The sequence below is a fragment of the Lampetra fluviatilis genome, chromosome 53 (genome assembly GCF_964198595.1).
Source record: "Lampetra fluviatilis chromosome 53, kcLamFluv1.1, whole genome shotgun sequence".
Lineage (NCBI taxonomy): Eukaryota > Metazoa > Chordata > Hyperoartia > Petromyzontiformes > Petromyzontidae > Lampetra > Lampetra fluviatilis.
In genome coordinates, this window is record NC_136327.1 from 7,695,801 (window position 1) to 7,720,525 (window position 24,725).

The following is a 24,725-nucleotide window of genomic DNA, read 5'->3' on the forward strand; positions in this document are numbered from 1 at the left end:
CGTTCCTATGGCGGGGACAAGTCTATGAGTGGGGGGCTCATTTTATGGACCCCCCCCCTCCCCTCCCAGAGGATTGATGGGGGACTGAGTCGACCCCCGGCGAGGATTTGAAGTCGGGAACTTTGCAGATTGTGAGCCGATAACCCCCCCCCCCCGTCTCCACCTGGGTAATCTGATGATGATGGTGTTGATGGTGTTTATGATGGTGTTGTTGATGAAGGTGGTGTTGATGATGATGATGATGTTATTGATGATGATGTTGATGATGATGGTGTTGATGATGATGTTGATGATGATGTTGTTGATGATGATGATGGTGTTGATGATGATGGTGTTGTTGTTGATGATGATGGTGTTGATGATGTTGATGATGATGTTGATGATGTTGATGATGATGTTGTTGATGATGATGGTGTTGATGATGTTGTTGATGATGATGTTGTTGATGATGATGATGGTGTTGATGATGATGGTGTTGTTGTTGATGATGATGGTGTTGATGATGTTGATGATGATGTTGATGATGATGTTGTTGATGATGATGGTGTTGATGATGTTGTTGATGATGATGTTGTTGATGATGATGGTGTTGATGATGTTGTTGTTGATGATGATTGTGTTGATGATGTTGATGATGTTGTTGATGATAATGATGTTGATGATGATGATGGTGTTGATGATGGTGTTGTTGATGATGATGGTGTTGTTGATAATGATGATGATGGTGTTGATGATGATGGTGTTGATGATGATGGTGTTGTTGTTGATGATGGTGTTGATGATGTTGATGATGATGATGATGTTGATGATGTTGATGATGATGTTGTTGATGATGATGATGGTGTTGTTGATGATTTGGGGGATTCAACTGAGACAGCTGGAGGAGGGGCGGGGGGGGATTGACCCCGCACCTGTAGCCCCTCCCCCCGGCACCCCCGCGCGTTCTCACGCCCGGCCGAGGCGGGGAGGCCAGACGCAGCCTCTCTGTTGCCATGGTGATAGCCGCGCGCTGTCGCCGCGTGTTGCGGGTGGAGTGGGGTTACAGCGCGGCGCTGATTCCTCCCCCCCCTCCTCCTTCGCTCCCTCCCTCCTCCCCCCTCCTCCTCCCTCCTTCCCGTCCTCCTCCCCCTCCTCCCCCTCATCCCTCCTTCCTCCTCCCCCCTCCTTCCCCGTCACCCCTCCCTCCTCCTCCCCCTCCTCCTCCTCCCCCATCTCCCCCCCTCCTCCCCCGTACCCACCCCCCCTCCTCCTCCTTCCCCTCCCTCCTCCTCCTTCCCCTCCCTCCCCCTCCCGACTCCTCCCGCATTCCGTCTTCGCTCCGTCTCTTCATTCTCTCTCGACGTTCACGGTCCTCTTTCATTCCGTCGTTTTATTTCATTCTTGTTTTTCACTCTCGACGATTCATCAAATTGCACGTGCTGACTTTCATTCTCTTCTCTCATTCGTTTCTTTTTTTTGTTCATTCCCTGTTCTACCCTCGTATTTAATCATTACCTTTCATTCTGCGACGCCACATTCCTTTTTTAAAATCTTATCCCCTTCTCCTCTTACGAATCTCACGCCCTTACCTCCCTCTCATTCCCTCTCATTCCCTCTCATTCCCTCTCATTCCCTCTCATCTCACTGCGTCGTCTTTCCTTCTCAATAACCCTCTCCCCCCTGTGCCCCCCCCCCCCCCCACGTTGCCCCCCCCCCCCCCAGGCCCCCAAGCGGGTCCCGGCTGCGTGCGTGAGCGCCTCTCGGCCCCGCTGTGCCGCACCCTGCGGGCGCTGGGACGCTGCTCGCTGCCGTCCGTCGCTGCGCAGTGCTGCCGCTCGTGCGCCGGGGACGAGCGGGGAGGGGGGCGAGGCGGCGGGGAGACGAGGGGGGCCGGCGGAGCGAGCTAAGGGGGGCGAGAGGGGGGGCGGCGATTCTTCCGGGGGCGACGGCAGAAGCGGGCCAGGTGGCCCGGGTTGGGGGGGGGGCACCGAGGAGACGAGGTGGGGGGAGGACGAAGAATGACGAGGGCGGGGTGGGTGATGTCACTGTGTTGTTGATGTGTTGATGGTCATGAGCCCGGACGATGGTTCGCCGCTGTGGATGGTGATGTTTTTGTTGTTGTTGTTGTTGACCTGGAGGCGATTGTGACGTGAGGACTCGGAGGGTGATGGTTGACGGAGGCGGTGATGGTGGTGGTCTTCGGGAGGGCGATGGTGATGGTGCTATCGGGAGGTGATGTTGACCTCTAGGGAGGACACCCTGGCACCGTATCCACCACTTTGCACATTGGCGCTAACTGCGTTCAGTAAAACCATCGTTGCCTGCCTCTGATAAATAATCATCGTTATTTTAATTGTCTCGTGAAACAACATGTTTTTCACGTTTTATTTGTGACTCAGAGTCGCGATTCAAATAGGGAGAGAGCGCGCGTAAGTCACTCGCGCTCACACGAGCAAACACCTCCTCGTGCTTCTTGAAAAGACGTGACGCCCTTTCTTGCCAAACGCGACACGCTGTGTTGCGCAACCACTCGCCCCCGACGTGGACAAAGCAGTCGCCGGGGCCACGGGTTTAAGGTTTTTACGCGCGGACTTCGAGAGAGACAGCGATTAAGGTCGCGCTCGGTGAACCAAAACCTATCAACCCCTTATTAGTGCCCGACCTTATTACAGGACAACGCAGACCTTATTGGTCACCCCGTGCCACTTCTAAATCTCAACGTTCACCCAACAAAGTCCCATGACAAGGATAGAAACACAAAAACGATTTTACAATTTTTTTAAAAATCTTTACTCAATTTCGCTGCGCAAGAATACGGGTGTTGTGGCTTGACACGCGTGGGTAACCGGTTCACCGGAATCCGGGCCGAGCTGATTCTACTTCAGGATCGCTGTGTTGCTGTGCAAGTCGTGGCGCTTTCCCCTCGCTGCGTCTCACGCCGATCAACGGCGGCTCGACCCCGACCGAGGAGAGGTTTTTTGTGTTGCAACCCAACGCGGCTGTTGTATTATTTTCTGTTTGTTGCAGTTCCATTCTCGAGTTTGGCAGGTGGGCGAATCGTGACGTTTACGGCAATCCGAGCAAGGGGGGAGGAGGGGTGAAAGTGTCGTGATCAGATGACCGGTGGTCATCGGAGGGCCACGGGCATTCGGTTCGCCGTAGAGGGTATTAATTCTAGATTTGAAGCTTTCCTGACTGCAAGGATTCATACTCTTAGGTTTTTTCGGTAAAGTCACGTAGGTAAAAAATAATAAATAGATAAATAATAAACATAATAGAAGAAATAATATAAATAAAATAATAAATCACGACGTTTCGGAGGCAACACAAGCTTCCGTCTTCAGATGGAACCGTCACATTTCTCTTTACCTGATACAGCAATCGTGCTGTGACGGTTCCACCTGAAGACGGAAGCTTGTGTTGCCTCCGAAATGTCGTGATTTATTATTTTATTTCTATTATTTCTTCTATCATTTTTATTATTTATCTTTTATTAATTAGTTTGTTTTACCTACGTGACTTTACCGAAAAAAATCTAAGAGTATTCGGGTCGCCGATAATTTTGGGCCCGAGAAACACCGCACAGCGGGTCGATCGTAGGAAAAGTTCAACGGGGAATTTGCGGCGCGCATGGATCCCTGGCCGCCCGAATCCTCGGAACAACCCGCATGAAACGCGGAGGAGGCGGCTACCCTCATGTGGTCCACCGGTGCCATTGGGGGACGACGGTGCAAGTCAACCTTCTTGTCGCTCGTCGAGTCGAGGGATACTTTTATAGCCACGTGGGAGGGAGGGAGGGTGGGACGGGGGGAGGGGATATCTGTCAAGCACACTATATTTAATTGTTTATATTTATTATTGTATTGTTTTCAACATTATTGATGAACGAGCAATCTTGTAATCCGACGATTGGTGCTATGCCTTGTTTTTTTTTTAAACACAAAATCTCACGTGAGCAAATGTAAACGCCCACCCATGTGTTTTTTTTTCTGTCAAAGGGGGCGGTGTACACTGTGCAATATCATCAGGTACGTTTTAAAGCGACATTCGCGGTGTTCTTGTTCATTGTATTTCTTTACATAAACTGACTGGGTCGCTGCAACAAACAACACACCCCACTTGATTCCGTTACGAGTAGTCTGGTGGCCCGCAGGCCGACTGAGTGGACGAAGATTTCACTCTGGGGCCCCCTTCCCGCATGCCCCCCCACCCCCCGCCGATGAGCAAAAGTCAATCACGTGACCAATTAGTTGAGCATGCTTGTGATTTGGCTGCAGCTCAAAAAAATAAACTTTTTTTTTATTTGACAAGGTAAGGCCCACTGAGATTGTATAGCAAGCGACTTGGCTATCACAGATGATAGCAAAGTCGCTCATCACGTGGACATTTTATCCTAATGGCGGTACCCCGGGGTACCAAATAATACAAATTGGCCGAGGCAATTTAATTCTTTATTTCTGGGACACTATTTTTTCCAGGGGTGTTACTTAACTCCGCGACTGGGGTACCAATCAATCCGAAGTCGGTGCTACTCCGCGATGTCGAAACGCCAAACAGCATAAAAAATCCGTTTTCGAAAAATAGTGCATCGTGTACAGCTCGTCGAGATGAGTCGATTGCCGCATCGCCGACCATCAACAGACTAAAGGTGACTGCATCACGGACATTATGCGAGAGCCGGGGCACTATGGATACCCCGGGGTACCGCCATAAGGTTCATTTTCTGCAGCCAAAGACTCTCTAAAGGCGAGACGTTGATTCTAAATGTGGAGGGGGGCACACACAAAATACACAAACCGAAGGCAATGACATCGCGATGATCGTGGTATCGTGAATGTCAATATCGTATCTCGATATATGATGTCACGATAAACCCAGCCTTGTACAGGAGAACTCTTACACTGGTCAACACACTTTTTCTGGCATAAGGTATTCCAACGGTTTTAAGGTAATTTTGGGGTACTGATTCCAAATCTGGCATCAGTTTTTGTCTATCACATCAGGTTTTTGAGATATCAAATATAGCATTTTCAATAAAAACTGCAGAAGAAAAATATTAAATAAATGTGGATATCTACATAAAATGATATTATAAACACACTATCCTAAAATACAGCACCATATTTTAACACTAAAGCAGTCACTGACTCGCAACAACTTGCAATCATAAGAGACAGAGTTAATTTCGGGTAAAATCAATGAAAATGGGGTATGCCGATAGCATAAAAATGAGATGTGATAGAGCAAATCTGAGATCAGATTTGGAATCAGCACCCTGAAATTAGTCTAAAACAGCTGCAAAAGTCCAGGCCAGAAAATAATGTTTTTTTGTTGTTGACCAGTGTTATCCGCGGCCTTGTCACCCGCCACTCCTATTCGTGGCCGCTGTAGGGTCCGCGAAAACTCCTTTTACCCGCGGCTCCAAGTTCTTCCAATTATCCGCGATTTTACCAATAATGCAAAGCAAGGCTGCTTAACACTCACGGATAAGGGTGGTCGAGTTGGAGGTTACTCATATAACCTCTCGTGGTATCCGCCATATTTAACCGCCGTGGATAGGAGGAAAATTGCGGAATATAATCGGATCCGTGATATCGGTTGGCCCTTATCACTGCAGATATGCGGGATCCTCCTCCGTGAGTCGTTTGATCTCGTTCGGGCGAACGTCGCCGTTATCTTGAACCAAAGTGGTGCTTCAGTGGATATCGCATTGCGATGTGGTCCCGAGTACAGCGACAGCGTTGTTGTGCACTCTCACAATCGCTGTCATCATCATCAGCAGCATCATCGGTGGTGGTGATGGTGGGCCATTGGGGGTCCGAAGCAGAATTTATTTTAATGCATCCCCCTCCCACCTCCCCTACCCGTTAAATGTGTACAGAAATCTTCGTGAAGTTAACAGAAGAGATGGAGATGTGGCGAGATGAGAGGCCGAGAGCTCTCGTGGACGAGAGACGCATCCGCGTGCACGTTGAATGAGCCGGTTACGTTCGTCAGGAGTTGAGTTGATATTCGGTGCTCGCACGCCAATTGTAATACGAATTTTTTTTATATAAATTTGAGCTTCCTCGGCGGTCGTAAGCTGTTTGCCTGTTTGCTTGTGCCCAGCGCCGAGCACCGATGTATCGTAGTCGTCGCTGTTCTTGTTGTGGTGGTGGTGAAAGTCTCTAAGGGGCCCTTCAGGGCGAGGCGTGGAGGGAGTCTGATTTTCATGGACCGTGCGCGCGTGGGATCCGATGTTTGGTGCTAGTTCAGTTCGCTTCAAAAACGCAGTCTTCCCCCCCAGAAGAAAAATCAACGCGTTTCTCAGCCGAAAACTTGGAGGAGCAGCAGCTTCAGCGGCGGCGGCGGCGGCGACGCGCGCAAAAACTGTCGATTGCTCAAGACGGTGCTCAAAACGGTGCTCAAGTTTCACGCAATAAACTGCGCGTCGTGAAGCGGACGCAGTCGTCTGCCGAGTCATCGTTGGTCGTCGCCGCGTGTTTTTTTGTTTTGGCGAGCCGCTGTTTGCTTTAACTGGAGGTGTGAATTTAAGAGGGCAGGTCGGGCAGAGGGTGTGACTCGCAAGAGCGAGTGAATGAATGAACGAGTGGATGACCATTCCGAGGGGGGGGGGGGGTGCGGTGATTCGGGGCTTTTGTCAGTGCTGCTGCGAGACGACGGGACGCGTTTGCCTTCGACAAGACGACGATCGGAATCTTTAGTGCAGTGGTTCTTCTTCGTCTTCTTCTTAACCTGGGGTGCACGCTGCACCCACTGGGGGTGCGAGATGCCCTTGCTGGGGGTGGCGAGACATGAGGACCAGATTTTTTTAGAAGATAAATAATCGAAAGCACGTAAGTACAACTTACGTTATATTCTTGGTTCTTTCGGTAAAGTCACGTAGAAGGGAAATAATAAAAAAAACATTAATAGTACGTAGAATGGAAATAATAAAATAATATAGATTTTATTTTATTATTTCCCTTCTACGTGACTTTACCGAAAGAACCAAGAATATGAATCCCTGCAGTCACGAAAGCTTTAAATCAAAACTTACTTTGTTTCATCAAAGCCGATGTATTAATGAACATTGTAAATGTTTTACCGATTGAGAACCAAAGTGGCTCGAGGCTGCAGGAGAGGTGAAGCACCACCGCTCTAGTGAGATTTAAATCTCGCGCTGAGAACTCACCCCCTTGAACGTGGCCTTTCCTCCCACAGTTTCGGTCACTTACGCTGCTCGGCTCTGTCGAATTTCCGCTGCTTTGCATCCACGGTGGCGCATTGGAACCCCTGGATGAAACGCGCCTGACACCACGTGTACATTGTCAATGGGAAGAGGTTGTGACCGTTCCGGCACTAAAACAGGAGGCGTTCAGACGTTCAAACATCAAATAACTTTTGCAAGGAATCAATTACAGCAGTGAGCACACACAGAACGCGTGGCGGGTTTGGGGTGGGGGGGGTTTAGGTGGGCGGGTTCGGGGTGGGGGGGTTCGGGGGGTCGGCAATGGGGGGGCGGGTTCGGGGTGGAGGGTTTTAGGGGGGGGCGGGTTCGGGGTGGGGGGGGGGTCGGGGTGGGGGGGTTCTGGGTGGGGGGTTTAGAGGGGGCGGGTTCGGGGTGGGGGATGTTTAGGGGGGGGGCGGGTTCGGGGTGGGGGGCTTTAGGAAGGGGGCGGGTTCTAGGCGACTCAAGCATGTGGTTGCCCTCTAAGCGGCGCTATCAACGTGTCGCCATGACCCCCCCCCCTCCACCACGGCTTTAGAAGACAGCGGGGTGGGGGGGTCTTTGTGTGAACCGGGTAGCAGCGTGTAGGGGAGGGGGGGGGCGCAGGGGCACCCCTAACAAGAAGGGACCTTTTGTCTCAACCGCCCCACGGTCACGTGCCTCCCACCTGCCCTCGCGGTCGTTGTGCGCTTTGTACACTGCATACAGAGCGGTGGTGCGGCGGTTAGCGCGCTACGAACCCGGCGTCCCGAGTTCGATTCTTCTTTGCTCACTGCCAACATCGGTGACGATTATCTGAACCGGTTCTGGGCCTCGCCTAGGTCGACTGAGCCTCAAATGAGCACCTGGTGCGGTGTTGTAAACATCGACACTGGGGAGACAAAGGCGGCCGGGCGTGGTGCTGGCCACCCACCCCCTCGTGTGCCGTGCCGCCCTTCAAAGGTGCTCGCTAGCAGCACTTTCCCCCACAGTCTGTTAAGGTTACACGGGGGATCTTTGTCTTTGTACGCACACACACAACTACGCTCACAACAACGAGCGGAGCGTCGGGCGGCTAAAACGCAGCAAGTTGACACGGTATGGGGGCACAGGTGGTGCCATCGGCAACTCATCTCAAGTCAGCCGACCCATGGTACCGCCCAGGTCTGTCCCGTGACCTTCTGCGCGTTCGAAACTTCACAGTGACATTAGGGGCTGTCCATAAATGACGTCACGCGATTTTGGACGATTTTTGACCCCCCCCCCCCTTCGTCACACGGCGTCACAAAAAGTCAGACCCCCCCCCCCCTCAAATATGACCTCACAAAGCTCTGCCCCCCCCCCCCCCAAAATAAAACATGCTTTTAAGCGCTTTAAACTATATTTAATGTGGCGCTGCACTCTGATGTTGTAGGAGAAAGCATTTATTAAAAGTCTATTTAATTAAGTAGAACGTGTTGTCTATATTTATTGAAAGTTGCGCATTTTGATGTGACGTCACATTTTCTCAACCCCCCCCCCCTCGTCACACATCGTCACAAATGTCTGACCCCCCCCCCCCCGCTAGGTGCGTGTCGTCATTTATGGACGGCCCCTTATTGTTGTTGCTGCTGCTGCTGCTGTACGCGAATTTTTTAGTTGTCATTGCCCCGAACTAATAGTGAAATGGCCCTGGTCTCGTCCAAACTTGTTTGCTTGTTTGGAGCGAGCCTCGCTCTGCCGATGAGACTCTTTGCGCGTTTCGAAGCTCTCGACGGAGACACGCACACACAAACTAAACTCCCAGAAGGCGGTGTGGCAAAATGGATGTGTGTGAAAAAAGTTATTTTTACATCCTTTATTTAAATCCTTTATATTAAGTTCGCTTGCTTGCTTGCGTGCTTGCTTACGACCGTGCAAATCTTTCGGTCGTTTTTTTAACCCACTTCCCGTGATCCAATCGAGCTGACATTTTCCACACAGACTCGTTGTGCGAGACGATTAATGTTCGTGAAAAAAAATTCCCAAAATTTTACACTTTTTAGGCAAAAAAAAAACATTTTACATATATTCAAATAGAACTCATTCATGGCTTTGGCTGAACGTCACAGTATAAGAGCCCAGAGCGTAACCCCTCCACAGGCCGTGGCGGAGTAGCGCAGTTGGTAGCGCCCTCGCTTCCCATGCCAAAGGTCGCGTGATCGATCCCCGCGTCCTCCACAGGCGAATATATTTTTAAATCCTTTATATTAAGTTCGCTGCCACGCATATAAAGGATGTATAGTGAAAAACTCTGTTTTTACGGGTTATACTTATTTGTCATTGTTTTACGCGCACGGACAGACAGATACACGGGAGATGTGCTGCCCACATATTAATATTCCCTCTATAACATTGTACTTAAAACTTTCGTGACTGCAGGAATTAAGATTCTTGGTTCTTTCTGTAAAGTCACGTAGATAGAAAATAAAAAAAATTTGAAAATAATAAAAGCAAAAAAACCAATACAAATAGTAAAATGTAATTAAAATTTAAAAGAAAAATTAATTGAAAAAAAAACCCACGACGTTTTGATCGCAACACAAGCGGTCTTCATATTTTTATTTTATTTACTATTTTAATTGTGGTTTTTGCTTTTATTATTTTCTATTTATTATTTTTATTTCGCATTCAAATTTTATTTTATTATTTTGTTATTTTTTGTTTCCTATATACGTGACTTTACCGAAAGAACCAATAATATGAATTCCCGGTATAGTCATGAGAGCGCCATGTGATTGCGTCGTCTTGGGGAGTGCTGCGCGTTGGTGCCTCTCGGCTTTTTGGAGCCTTGGATGAATTTACACGCGAGTCGTACGAACCGTTAAGACCAATCAATCGATCGAACTTTATTTCTAAAGCACTATTCGTGCCAAAAAAATGCAATATATAGTGCTTTTATCGACGCGAACAATAAAAGTGAAATTGCGCGTAAAATAAAATCAAGTAACACATTTCGAGCAAAGGCATAATAAAAAAGTAACACATTAAGATAATCCTAATAAAAAGCAAGATTTAAAAAGTACGTTTTTTATATTTATTTTTAAAGTGGTCTCTGTGGTGGTGGTGGTGGTGGTCGCAGCGAGAGCGGCCAGGTCATCATCACACGTAATGACATGGTAGACCAATAGGGAGCCATCACTCGACCGCACACGCACATCGATCAGCACCATCACCACCACCTGCACTACCTCCACCACCACCTTCTCCACCAATACCTTCACCACCACCTCCACCACTACCTGCACCACCACCACCACCACCACCACCTCCACCACCACCACCACTACCACCACCACCTCAACCACCTCCACTACCACCACCTCCACCAACACCTCCACCATTACCTTCACCACCACCACCTCCACTACCACCACCACCACCACCACCTCCCCCCGCACCACCTCCTCCACTTCCACCACTACCACCTCCGCCACCACCTCCACCACCACTACCACCACCACCTCCACCACCACCACCTCCACTACCACCACCACCTCCATCACCACCTCCACCACCTCCACTATCACCACCACGACCACCTCCACTACCACCACCACCTCAACCACCACCACCTCCACTACCACCACCTCCATCACCACTTCCACCACCTCCACTACCACCACTTCCACCCTCGTGCGTGTTCAGGGTGGACGCAGCAATTAGCGCATTGCTCTGTCAACCCAGCGACCCGAGCCAACATCAGCGGCCCTGGGGACTGCCACGTGACGAACCAGCACTGACAACCGCGGTGAAGTATGGTCAAAACAACCCCGCGTGGCTAACACGACACGGGGAGGCTTTCATTCAGCAGTGGAGTCGGGAAAGGTACAATTATCACCGTATCATTGCAGGCATTGCTCTCGTGCAAAGACACGCACGCCCACACACGAATCGTGTCTACGCGTCTGCGCATTGAGCCAATCAGCGTGGAGCTTTGAGGGTTATCCACTGCGCGTGTGCACGCGAGCCGGTTTCATCGCTCCATCAATCCTCGGGTGGTGCCCGGTCCCAACTCGTTAGGGGCCGTCCATAAATGACGTCACGCACCTAAGGGGGGGGGGGGGTCAGATATTTGTGACGATGTGTGACGAGGGGGGGGGTTGAGGAATGTGACGTCACGTAACAATGCACAACTTTAAATAAATATAGACAACACGTTCTACTTAATTAAATAGACTTTTTAATAAATGATTTCTCCTACAACATCAGAGTGCAGCGCCACATTAAATACGCACTACGATGACAATAGTTTAAAGCGATTTGAAGCATTATTATTTGTTTCTTTCGGTTAAGTCACGTCTAAAGATAAAATAATAAATTAAATTAAATAATAGAATACGACGTTTCGATTGCAACACAAGCAATCATCATCAGGTATAATGAAATAGCGACATAAAATCTAACCAGAAAACTATAGACAGACATATTAGCAGACAGATATCACCAAGATACATAGCGAGAGCAACACAGGTAACAGAGAGGGGTGATCGTCTCTGTGTGGTGGCCTTAAATAGACAGAGGGGGGGGGCGGAGGCAGAGAGAGGGAGGAGGGTTAGAGAAAAAATTAGCATATCAATGAGTGGTCAACAGACGTGGTGCTGCGAATGCGATGGCACGGCAAGCAAGCCTGAAAATCCGTGCCATCGCATTCGCAGCACCACGTCTGTTGACCACTCATTGATATGCAAATTTTTTCTCTAACCCTCCTCCCTCTCTCTGCCTCCGCCCCCCCCTCTGTCTATTTAAGGCCACCACACAGAGACGATCACCCCTCTCTGTTACCTGTGTTGCTCTCGCTATGTATCTTGGTGATATCTGTCTGCTAATATGTCTGTCTATAGTTTTCTGGTTAGATTTTATGTCGCTATTTCATTATACCTGATGATGATTGCTTGTGTTGCAATCGAAACGTCGTATTCTATTATTTAATTTAATTTATTATTTTATCTTTAGACGTGACTTAACCGAAAGAAACAAATAATAATTCCTGCAGTCACGAAAGTTCTAAAATTACGATTTGAAGCATGTTTTATTTTGGGGGGGGGGGGGGGGGGGGCAGAGCTTTGTGACGTCATATTTGAGGGGGGGGGGTCTGACTTTTTGTGACGCCGTGTGACGAAGGGGGGGAGGGGGGGGGTCAAAAATCGTCCAAAATCACGTGACGTCATTTATGGGCGGCCCCTTACTCGATAGTGCCCGGTCCCAACTCAGGTGGTTTTCCGGTCCCAACTCGTTCCACATTCCACGGCTCATCCGTCGAGTGGCGACGCGTCCTGCCCAAGGCCCACGGACGTCGCTTCACAGTCGACGACGGGGCCTCTGACCTCTGACCCGCGCGTTCTCTCATCTCGGATCGTCTCCTCGGGGCTCCCTGCACCGCCCTTACAGAAGAGCTCCCTTGTTCACGTCGCTACGCCCACACTGCTGCCCAAAGTGCCTCCTTGGGTTGCCGCACGGGGTTTTTCCATTGTTCCGTGGCTTGCGAGCCAGCAGATGGGCAGACACGGCGAACGTGTTCTTGAATCCGCCTGTGCGGAGTCTTTGGGTGTCCTCCCGTCGTCTCGACACGAATCCAAGCTCTCGTTAGCCAAAGGATTTCGTGGCCCCCAACTCCCCAATTTGCAGCAGCGCCCGACAGCCAAAGCCTCTCGGGTGTGACTTTCCTGGGTAAATACGTGGCATGTTTACACACATGCCGAACACATACACATACAAAGATCCCCCGTATAGCCTTAACAGACTGTAGGGGCAAGTGCTGTTAGCGAGCACATATGAAGGCTGGCACGGCACACGAGGGGGTGGGTGGCCAGCACCACGCCCGACCGCCTTTGTCTCCCTAGTGGCGATGTTTACACACCGCACCAGATACTCATTCGAAGCCAGAGTCGACCTAAGGGAGGGCCCGTGACCGGTTTAGATAAACGTCAGCGGTGTTGGCCGTGAGCGGGAATCGAACCCGGGTCGCCGGGTTCATAGCGCAGCGCGCTAACCGCTACACTAACACAGACATACACACACATACATACACACACATATACATATACACATACGGCAAAGCCAAAGATCCCCCGTATAGCCTTAACAGACTGTAGGGACAAGTGCTGTTAGCGAGCACCTATGAAGGCTGGCACGGCACACGAGGGGTGGGTGGCCAACACCACGCCCGGCCGCCTGTGTATCCCTAGTGACGATGTTTACACATCGCACCAGGAACTCATTTGAGGCTGAGTCGACCTAGGGGAGACCCATGACCGGTTCAGATAACACTGGTCTATAACCAAAATGCTTCCGAAATAAATGTCGTCCAACTTTTTAAATTATGGGTCACTGAGAATGAAAATGATGCTTAAAATCGTTGATTGGCTCCAGTTTTCAAGCTATGCTACTTGGTGAGTATCTACGACCCTTGACTTGGGAATGGCGGAGGATAAGTGAGTTATAAAGGGAAGGAATATCAATTTAAACCAGAAATAACAAAAATATATATTTGACTGGATCTATGAATACATCTATGACTGGGTTTGGACAGTACTTGCTTTTTGAGCAAAACAATGAATGATGCAATCTGAACCTGGTATTGCGTCATACATGATATGAATTGCATCATGTTATTCCTAGAAGTCATGGATGATGCAATCAATACTAGGCTTACATCCCTCTGCTGAACAAATTGCCCTATATCAGCTGTAGAAATCATACAGTGTTGTGTTCTCTTATTTGTCCGTGTTTGATTTTGCAAAGGGACACATTTCTGTTTAGCCAAAGTGAGCAGAGATGCCTCGTATTCGTGTGAACAAAGCAGAAAACTTCTGCTATGTCTGTGGTGAAGTGACCTTTGCATCACAAAAGTGCAGTATAACCACTCTGGTTAAGAAAGCCTATCACCTTTATTTTGGCTGCAAAATTGGAGATCAGGACAAGATGTGGGCCCTGCACATATGATGCAACACTTGTTCAACGAATCTTCGCCAGTGATTGAACAGGAAAAGGAAATCGATGCCTTTTGCAGTGTCAATGATTTGGAGAGAGCCAACAGATCATATCAGCAATCGTTACTTCTGCATGGCGCCTCCAGTAGGGAAAGGTGTGTCAAAGAAAAAAACGTGGACTGTGCATTATCCAAACATTCCATCAGTTACACGCCCAGTACCCCACGGAGAAGGACTGCCGGTTCCTGATGCACCAAAATCATTCTCACTTGAGTCAGACGAGGAAGAGAATGAAACTTCTGGTCCTGAACCATCAAGCTCACGTGACCCAGATTTTCTCCCATCCTCCTCCTCTTTTGAACCACACCTCATAACACAAGGTGAACTGGAAGACCTTGTCAGGGATTTGGAACTATCCAAGAGTAAGGCAGAGATGTTGGGCTCCAGACTGCAGCATCGTACGTAGCCAACCGTGCGCATCGGTTGTGCAGAAGGACAACGAACTAAACACGCGGTTTCTGCGCGACCTTTTTTCGCTACTCTCACAGTTTTTTTCCCACCGCTTTAATTCAATGCACCCCAGCGTGCCGAGAGCAATTGGCCAATCTATTTAAAAAAAAAACAACGCGACTGTTCAACAAAATACTCTTTGGTTCCGTAAAGTCACGTATTTTATTTCTACCGAGAGTGACTTTACCGAAAGAACCAAAGAGTATGGATTCCTGCAGTCACGAAAGCTTCAAATCAAGATTGTTCAACAAAGTTCAGTTTCGTTGTGTTTGGGACAATCGCCCTTCTTCGATGGCTGCTTCTGCTGCTGCTGGTGATGGTGGTGGTGGCGTAGCGGTTAGCGTGCTGCGCTGCGAACCTGACGACCCGGGTTCGACTCCCGCTCACGGATAACGCCAGTGACGATTATCTGAACCGGTCCTAGGCCTCCCCTAGGTCGACTCAGCCTCAAATGAGTACCTGGTGCGGTGTGTAAACATCGTTACTGGGGAGACAAAGGCGGTCGGGCGTGGTGTTGGCCACCCCACCCCCTCGTGTACCGTTCCGGCTTTCATAGGTGCTCGCTAACAGCACTTGCCCATACTGTCTGTTAAGGCTATACGGGGGATCTGTGTCTTTGTAGCGATCAGCGCGTTGCGCTGCGAACCTGGCGACTCGGGTTTGATTCCCGCTCGTGGCCAACACCGGTGACGATTATCCGAATCGGTCCTGGGCCTCTCCTAGGTCGACTCAGCCTCAAATGAGTACCTGGTGCGGTGTGTAAACATCGTCACTGGAGAGACAAAGGCGGCCGGGCGCGGTGCGTGGCCAGCCAACCCCACCTGGTGTGCCGTTTTGGGCCTTCACACGTGCTCGCCAACAGCACTTGCCCCAACAGTCCGTCAAGGCTATACTGGGGGGGGGGTCTTTGTCTGTGTGTAAGTGTGCGGGGTATCGGGTGCTCGTGGTGTCGATTTGGAGTGGCACAGCCAAGGAACGGAACGCGTCCCGTAGAGGACATCCCTTGGAGAGAGACGGAGCGGAGGCTATACTGGGGGGGGGAGTCTTTATCTTTGGTGTCCTCGCTCTCATTCCGCGGATTCATCGAGACGGGGGGGGGTGCGGGCGAGCGCGGTGACCCCCCCCCGCCCCCCGTGTGCATCGTTCCCAGGACGAATTCGCTTGAAACCCCGCGATGGGCCAACGGTGCCGCTGATCGTAACTCCACTCCACCCTCTCTCTCACCCTCTCTCACCCTCTCTCACCATCTCTCTCACCCTCTCTCACCATGTCTCTCACCCTCGCTCTCACCCTCTCTCACCCTCTCTCTCCCCATCTCTCTCACCCTCTCTCTCACCCTCTCTCTCACCCTCTCTCTCACCATCTCTCTCACCCTCTCTCTCATCATCTCTCTCACCATTTCTCTCACCATCTCTCTCACCCTCTCTCTCACCCTCTCTCTCATCCTCTCTCTCACCCTCTCTCTCATCCTGACTCTCACCCTCTCTCACCACTCTCACCATCTCTCTCACCCTCTCTTTTTTTTACGATCAGTGGAAACAAGAAGATGATCGGTGTAGTCGGCACTTTGCTTCGTTCATCATTTCGTAATTTTTTTTTTATAATAACTTTGCTTTATGAAAACCCCCACCCTCTCGCTCACTTTCTCGCTCACTCTCTCGCTCACTCTCTCGCTCACTCTCGTTCTGCACGCAGCCCTTCTCGCAGTCCGACGGCCTCCGACGGGTAGCTCATAACTGCATGCAGAGCTCCCCGTCATCTGCCACCGAGCACACGGCCTCCTCCATCGCCCACTGCTCCTTGAAGGCCGGCACGGCGTGGATCAGCCGCGCCACATGGCGGAACTCCAGCCACACCCTGGGGCTCCGACCAGAGCGCGGAAGATGCCCAGGCTGCTGGCCGGACGTTTCCCCTCTAGGGTCACCTTCCTCGCCCTGTAAATGGCGAGCTTGGCGTAGCCGACGAGCACGTTGACCAGCCCCTGAAGATGTTGGGGTCCGTCGCCCTTTTGGTATCCAACCCTCTCTCACCCTCTCTCTCACCATCTCTCACCCTCTCTCACCCTCTCTCACCCTCTCTCACCATCTCTCACCCTCTCTCTCACCCTCTCTCACCCTCTCTCACCCTCTCTCACCATCTCTCACCCTCTCTCACCATCCCTCACCATCTCTCACCCTCTCTCACCCTCTCTCACCCTCTCTCACCATCTCTCACCCTCTCTCACCCTCTCTCATCCTCTCTCTCACCATCTCTCTCACCCTCTCTCTCATCCTCTCTCTCACCATCTCTCACCCTGACTCTCACCCTCTCTCACCCTCTCTCTCCCTCTCTCACTTTCTCTCTCACCATCTCTCTCACCATCTCTCTCACCATCTCTCACCCTGACTCTCACCCTCTCTCTCACCCTCTCTCTCCCTCTTTCACTTTCTCTCTCACCATCTCTCTCACCATCTCCCCCTCTCTCTAACTTGGCACCTTCTTCTTCGTCTTCTGAGCTTCTCCCCCCCCCCTCGCGGCCAAGGATGCGTGTTTAGTTTGCGTAGTGGGGGGAGTGAGCGAGTGAGTGACTTTGTTCGGAAGGCACTTTTGACACTGTGACTCCTCATCATCGTCATTATGATCATTATGCTTATTATTAAGATTATTATTACGATCATGAGTATCATGATGATATATTGACGAGAGTCGTCGCGATTCCCCCGTTACAGACGGGACCGAGGTCCTAGCGAATCAACGCTCTCAAACCTCAAGCTGGGAAAGCGTGAATCCTGGAACCCAGCAACGTGACTGTGTATTTTGTTTTTTTTGGGTGTTAAACTCCAGACAGAGGAGGTTGTTAACAAAAAAAAGAATGAAAAAACAACCCCACATCGGATTCTCATGAACTTTTATTTATTTCCCCGACCCACCGCTGAACACAGACGGCCGCTGTTGTGAAGCCCGGAAACAGCGGCTGGGGGGGGGGGAAGCCCCGTGCACGACCGTGCGCGTTTGTTCCCGAGGGGGGGTGGAGGGGGGTCAGCGAGTGGGCGAGCGAGCGTCGGGGCCAAACAAATTATCAGAGGGGTCAGAGACGCAGAGGTCACGGGGAGTCACGGCAGAAACACATTTTTTCAGATTTTTTTTTAGATTCTATTCCCCCCCCCACAACCCAACCACACAGCACCAAAGAATAAAAAAAAAACTTCAAACAAATAATTTATTTATTTATCCGCTAATTACTCTTACAAAGCCGTCGCCCTGTACGCTTAACTGGCGGCGGACAGACGGACTGGCTCAGTTCAAGATTTTCTGTTGCTCACGCAAAACGGACCCCCCCCCCTCTCCCTCTTTGGGAGTCTGGCGAGAGGGGGGCAGGGGGTCATGAAGTCGATGGCGAGGAGGAGGGAGGATGGAGGATGAGGGAGGAGAAGGGAGGATGGAGGAGGAGGTGGCGGTGGAGCGAGCGAGGTGACAGTTTGGCAGCGATTTCAAGGACCCCCTTCCCGGCCCTTCTAATATCCTCTCTCCACCGCCGCCACAAGCACCACACAGCCATAACAGAGTCTACCCAACATCCAACCTAGCAGTGGAGAGAGAGAGGAGCTGACCAGGGAGACAACAGCTGAGCTTGATGCTGTAAGCACCACTATCGGCTGGTGTGGTCAGAGAAGTTGTTATTTTTTTATAGGATAATGCCCGTTAACCCAGATTGACCTGCAAGATGATGCTGCTGATGACGATGATACTGCTGCTGATGATGATACCGCTGCTGATGATGATGATGATTCTACTGCTGTTGATGATACTGCTGCTGCTGCTGCTGCTGATGATGATGATGATACTGCTGATGATGATGAAACTACTGCTGACGATGATACTGCTGCTGCTGCTGATGATACTGCTGATGCTGCTGATGATACTGCTGCTGATGATGATGATACTGCTGTTGATGATACTGCTGCTGATGATGACACTGCTGATGATACTGCTACTGATGATACTGCTGCTGATGATGATGATGATACTACTGCTGATGATACCGCTGCTGATGATACCGCTGCTGATGATGATACCACTGCTGATGATACCGCTGCTGATGATGATACTACTGCTGATGATACTGCTGCTGATGATGATACTGCTGCTGCTGATGATACCGCTGCTGATGATGATATTGCTTCTGCTGATGATATTGCTGCTGATGATACCGCTGCTGATGATGATGCTACTGCTGATGATGATACTGATGCTACTGATACTAATGCACACCAGGGTCGCGTATTAGCGGTCCCTGAGTGGGTTCGAGTGGTCGCTTTAGTGGGGCGATGACCGAGGCCAGGGCAGCAGTAGCATCGTCATCAGCAGCAGTATCATCATCAGCAGCAGTATCATCATCAGCAGCAGTATCATCATCAGCAACAGTATCATCAGCAGCAGTATCACCATCAGCAGCAGTATCATCATCAGCAGCAGTATCATCATCAGCAGCAGTATCACCATCAGCAACAGTATCATCATCAGCAGTAGCATCGTCATCAGCAGCAGTATCATCATCAGCAGCAGTATCATCATCAGCAGCAGTATCACCATCAGCAACAGTATCATCATCAGCAGTAGCATCGTCATCAGCAGCAGTATCATCATCAGCAGCAGTATCACCATCAGCAACAGTATCACCATCAGCAGCAGTATCATCATCAGCAGCAGTATCATCATCAGCAGCAGTATCACCATCAGCAACAGTATCATCATCAGCAGTAGCATCGTCATCAGCAACAGTATCATCATCAGCAGCAGTATCATCATCAGCAGCAGTATCACCATCAGCAACAGTATCATCATCAGCAGTAGCATCGTCATCAGCAGCAGTATCATCATCAGCAGCAGTATCACCATCAGCAACAGTATCATCATCAGCAGCAGTATCATCATCAGCAGCAGTATCATCATCAGCAACAGTATCATCATCAGCAGCAGTATCATCATCAGCAGCAGTATCATCATCAGCAGCAGTATCACCATCAGCAACAGTATCATCATCAGCAGTAGCATCGTCATCAGCAGCAGTATCATCATCAGCAGCAGTATCACCATCAGCAACAGTATCATCATCAGCAGCAGTATCACCATCAGCAGCAGTATCATCATCAGCAGCAGTATCATCATCAGCAGCAGTATCATCATCAGTAACAGTATCATCAGCAGCAGCAGTATCATCATCAGCAGCAGTATCACCATCAGTAGCAGTATCATCATGAGCAGTAGCATCGTCATCAGCAGCAGTATCATCATCAGCAGCAGTATCATCATCAGCAGCAGTATCACCATCAGTAGCAGTATCATCATCAGCAGCAGTATCATCATCAGCAGCAGTATCATCAGCAGTAGTATCATCATCAGCAGCGGTATCATCAGCAGTGGTATCATCATCAGCAGCGGTATCATCAGCAGCGGTATCATCAGCAGTAGTATCATCATCATCAGCAGCAGTATCATCAGTAGCAGTATCATCATCAGCAGCAGTATCATCATCAGCAGCAGTATCATCATCAGCAACAGTATCATCAGCAGCAGTATCATCATCAGCAGCAGTATCATCATCAGCAGCAGTATCACCATCAGCAACAGTATCATCATCAGCAGTAGCATCGTCATCAGCAGCAGTATCATCATCAGCAACAGTACCATCAGCAGCAGTATCATCATCAGCAGCAGTATCATCATCAGCAGCAGTATCACCATCAGCAACAGTATCATCATCAGCAGTAGCATCGTCATCAGCAGCAGTATCATCATCAGCAGCAGTATCATCATCAGCAACAGTATCATCAGCAGCAGTATCACCATCAGCAGCAGTATCATCATCAGCAGCAGTATCACCATCAGCAGCAGTATCATCATCAGCAGCAGTATCACCATCAGCAACAGTATCATCATCAGCAGTAGCATCGTCATCAGCAGCAGTATCATCATCAGCAGCAGTACCATCATCAGCAACAGTATCATCAGCAGCAGTATCATCATCAGCAGCAGTATCATCATCAGCAGCAGTATCATCATCAGCAACAGTATCATCAGCAGCAGCAGTATCACCATCAGCAGCAGTATCATCATCAGCAGCAGTATCATCATCAGCAACAGTATCATCAGCAGCAGCAGTATCACCATCAGCAGCAGTATCATCATGAGCAGTAGCATCGTCATCAGCAGCAGTATCATCATCAGCAGCAGTATCATCATCAGCAGTAGTATCACCATCAGTAGCAGTATCATCATGAGCAGTAGCATCGTCATCAGCAGCAGTATCATCATCAGCAGTATCACCATCAGCAGCAGTATCATCATCAGTAACAGTATCATCAGCAGCAGTATCACCATCAGTATTAGTATCATCATCAGCAGTAGCATCGTCATCAGCAGCAGTATCATCATCAGCAGCAGTATCATCATCAGCATCAGTATCATCAGCAGCAGTATCATCATCAGCAGCAGTATCATCATCAGTAACAGTATCATCAGCAGCAGTATCACCATCAGTATTAGTATCATCATCAGCAGTAGCATCGTCATCAGCAGCAGTATCACCATCAGCAGCAGTATCATCATCAGCATCAGTATCATCAGCAGCAGTATCATCATCAGCAGCAGTATCATCATCAGTAACAGTATCATCAGCAGCAGTATCACCATCAGTATTAGTATCATCATCAGCAGTAGCATCGTCATCAGCAGCAGTATCATCATCAGCAGCAGTATCATCATCAGCAGTATCAACGTCAGCAATAGTATCAACGTCAGCAGCAGTATCATTAGCAGCAGCATCAGTATCATCAGCAGCAATATCAGCAGCAGTATCATCAGCAGCAGTATCATCAGCAGCAGTATCATCAGCAGCAGTATCATCAGCATCAACAGCAGCATCATCAGCAGCAGTATCATCAGCATCAGTATCATCAGTAGCGGTATCAGCAGCAGCAGCAGTATCATCATCAGCAGCAGTATCATCATCAGCAGTATCATTTTGCAAGCCAATCGGGGTTGAGAGACTCATCAGGGCAGGTCTCGTTATGCGCAGAAGCGTTGATGGGGCCTATGATGAGGAGCTATAAAGCCGAGGATTTGGAGGAGATGTAGCACATGAAGTCTGCGTTGTAGGTTCGTGGGAAGTGACGATGACTTGGTGGGGGGGAGGCCTTCATCTAGCAGTGGATGGACCACGGCTGCTGTGGATGATGCTGATGAATAGCGAGTAACTTTGTTTTCCCGGAGAGGGGGTGAAGCCATCGAATGTGCGAGTAACACAAAACACCCGCCCCACGGGTTGTGCCTGGTAAGTGTTTCTATAAACAGAGGCAGCCCTCACTCGTTCCCACCCCTCAGAAAGTGAAGGATCGTCTGTCCACCAGCAGCAGCTAGCTATACCTGGTGTACAGACAACTCACGGTCAGTTCCAAAAAGAATAAAAGATTTAACTACACATATTTGTACCGTCTTATTTGACAGGTACTATTCTACTTTACCGAGTGTTGACACCGGCCACAACCCCGAGTCCATGTGCACCATTGTTCTCTTTTAGCCCCCCCCCCCCCAACGTGTGATTCCCTGGCTACCACATTCAGATAAGCCCCCTCCCTCCCCCTTAACTTGTACTTAAGAGTTTGTCTCTTGGATTTTTCCTCGCTTGATACAGTAAATTTAGCTGTGACGGTCCCACCTGATGACGGAGACTTGTGTTGCCTCCGAAACGTCGTGATTTATTATTTCATTTCTATTATTATTTCTATTATTTATTATTAATGTTTTACCTACGTGACTTTACCGAAAAAAACGAAGAGTATATGAATCCTTGCAGTCACGAAAGCTTCTAATCTATAGTCAGTTCCACAGTTGTGCAACTTCCTAGCTAGAGTTCATAACCACCCTCGTTGAAATTGTTGGGGCCTAGAAAGCAAGATTTGTTTTCAGATAATGTTAGTTACAATTACAGGCTTTATGTTCATGCCAAATCCACATCCCTGCCAATACAATATTGGATTTCTAGCACTTGATGTGATTGATGTCTTCTTGGCTCTTTCGGTAAAGTCACGTAGAATGGAAAAAATAAAATAATAAAAATAAAACATAATAAAATAATTCTCACGACGTTTCGGCCACAACGCAAGCAGCCGTCCTCAGGTGAAGAACAGGTCTGTCGAGAAGACAGCGTCTGAATTACTGAGTCTGAATGACTGTCTTCTCGACAGACCTGTTCTTCACCTGAGGACGGCTGCTTGCGTTGTGGCCGAAACGTCGTGAGAATAATTTTATTATGTTTTATTTTTATTATTTCCATTCTACGTGACTTTACCGAAAGAACCAAGAAGATGAATCCCTGCAGTCACGAAAGCTTTAAATAGTGATTTATGTCATTATAGTTTGCATCATTCATGATCGATTTCAAACACGTAACACCCAAAAATCAGGCCATACAGTGCATGCCTCCTTTCCATGTATGCCTCTCCTGCGCAAACAAAAAAACCCATCTGTAGAAAATTATATATTTACGTGAACATTTTACACATCCCATCAGCCACATGGCCTTCTGGGAGTTCGGTTATTTGTTTGGTTTAGCAGCCATAGTTCAAAACAAGCAAAAGCTCCGAACCGATTCTTTCATTGGCTACCATAGTCTGATGAGCTCCCCCCTCCCTCTCCCTCCCCCCTCAACTCGCTTTTAAGGGATTACATCTTGAATCATTGCCTCACTTGATACAGCTAATCTGGCTGTGACGGTCCCACCTGATGACGGAGACTTGTGTTGCCTCCGAAACGTCGTGATTTTTGTTTTTATTTTATTTTACTTTCTACGTGACTTTACCGAAAAAACCTAAGAAGAAAGCCGATTCTAGATTTGAAGCTTTCGTGACTGCAAGGATTCATACTGCATCAAGGGCAGTAATTTTAGCTGTGACGGTCCCACCTGATGACGGAGACTTGTGTTGCCTCCGAAACGTCGTGATTTATTATTTTATTTTATTTCTATTATTACTTTTATTAACTTTAAATTTTATTTTTTACCTACGTGACTTTACCGAAAAAACCTAAAAGTATAGCTCCGATCCGGTTTCAACATGCAGTGTCTCATCGGCAGTGAGGCTTTCTTCAACTGGTGAAGTGCCAAATGTTTTAAAGGCAACGACCCCCCCTCCACCCACCCACCCACCACCACTCCTGTTCTGTTAGATATTAGACCTGGTTGGATGCCAGCCAAGGAACGGATCTCCCTCCCCTCCCCCTGCCCAGATGAAGGTTCTGTCAACACAGCTGGATTGGAGCCTGGTTTTTGGCCACACCACTCCATGTGTGTGCCATCGTATGTGCTCGCTTCGAGCATTTGCCCCTATCCAATGTGTTAAACGCTACACGAGGGATCTTTGTCTCTTGCTATTGGGGTGGTGGGGGTGGTGGTGGGATGTGATGAATGATTTGGAATGTTCCACTTATTCAATAGGGGTCGAAAAAATTTTTTTTACCCAAAAAAAATTGCATTTCACGTGTTCCTGACCACAAAAGCCTCCCCCTTCCTCGATTTGATTCGGTTAGAAGCGAGACATACCCGGCATCCCAAGGGGATCTGTGCCGTATTTCTTCAATTAGACAGGGCGTTGTGTAAAAAAAACCAGAATGAACTTGATCATCACCAGCAGGCATGCTCTATGAGCAGCTGGATGACGGCCGCCACCTCTCAGTCTAGCGACGTTAAATTTCGATGTAAAGCTTTCGTGACTGCGGGGATTCATCTTCTTGGTTCTTTCGGTAAAGTCACGTAGAATGGAAATAATAAAATAATAAAAATGAAACATAATAAAATAATTCTCACGACGTTTCGGCCACAACGCAAGCAGCCGTCCTCAGGTGGAGAGCAGGTCTGTCGAGTAGACAGAGTCTGAATGACACACTCCAGGCTTGGAGCGACTATTTAAGCTGGGATGGAGGGGAGACGGCAAAGCCGTCCAGCACCCGCACTGAACGTTGCACAAACGTTGTATTTGGGCGAGCGTCTTCTTGAATAGCATTCCGTTCCTTTGCTCGATAATGTCACAACTATGTAAAACTATTAAACACATTTTTTTTTA

General features: G+C 49.0%; 1 protein-coding gene across 1 annotated transcript in view; it reads left to right on the forward strand.

The window, feature by feature from the left end:
* Positions 1-1,886, forward strand: part of LOC144949213 (uncharacterized) — a 51,108-nt gene extending 49,222 nt beyond the window's left edge. Inside the window, exon 28 of the mRNA XM_078879102.1 lies at positions 1,702-1,886. Within this exon, the coding sequence (XP_078735228.1) occupies positions 1,702-1,886 (185 nt within the window). The remainder of the gene's footprint in view (positions 1-1,701) is intronic.
* Positions 1,887-24,725: the final 22,839 nt, after the last annotated feature.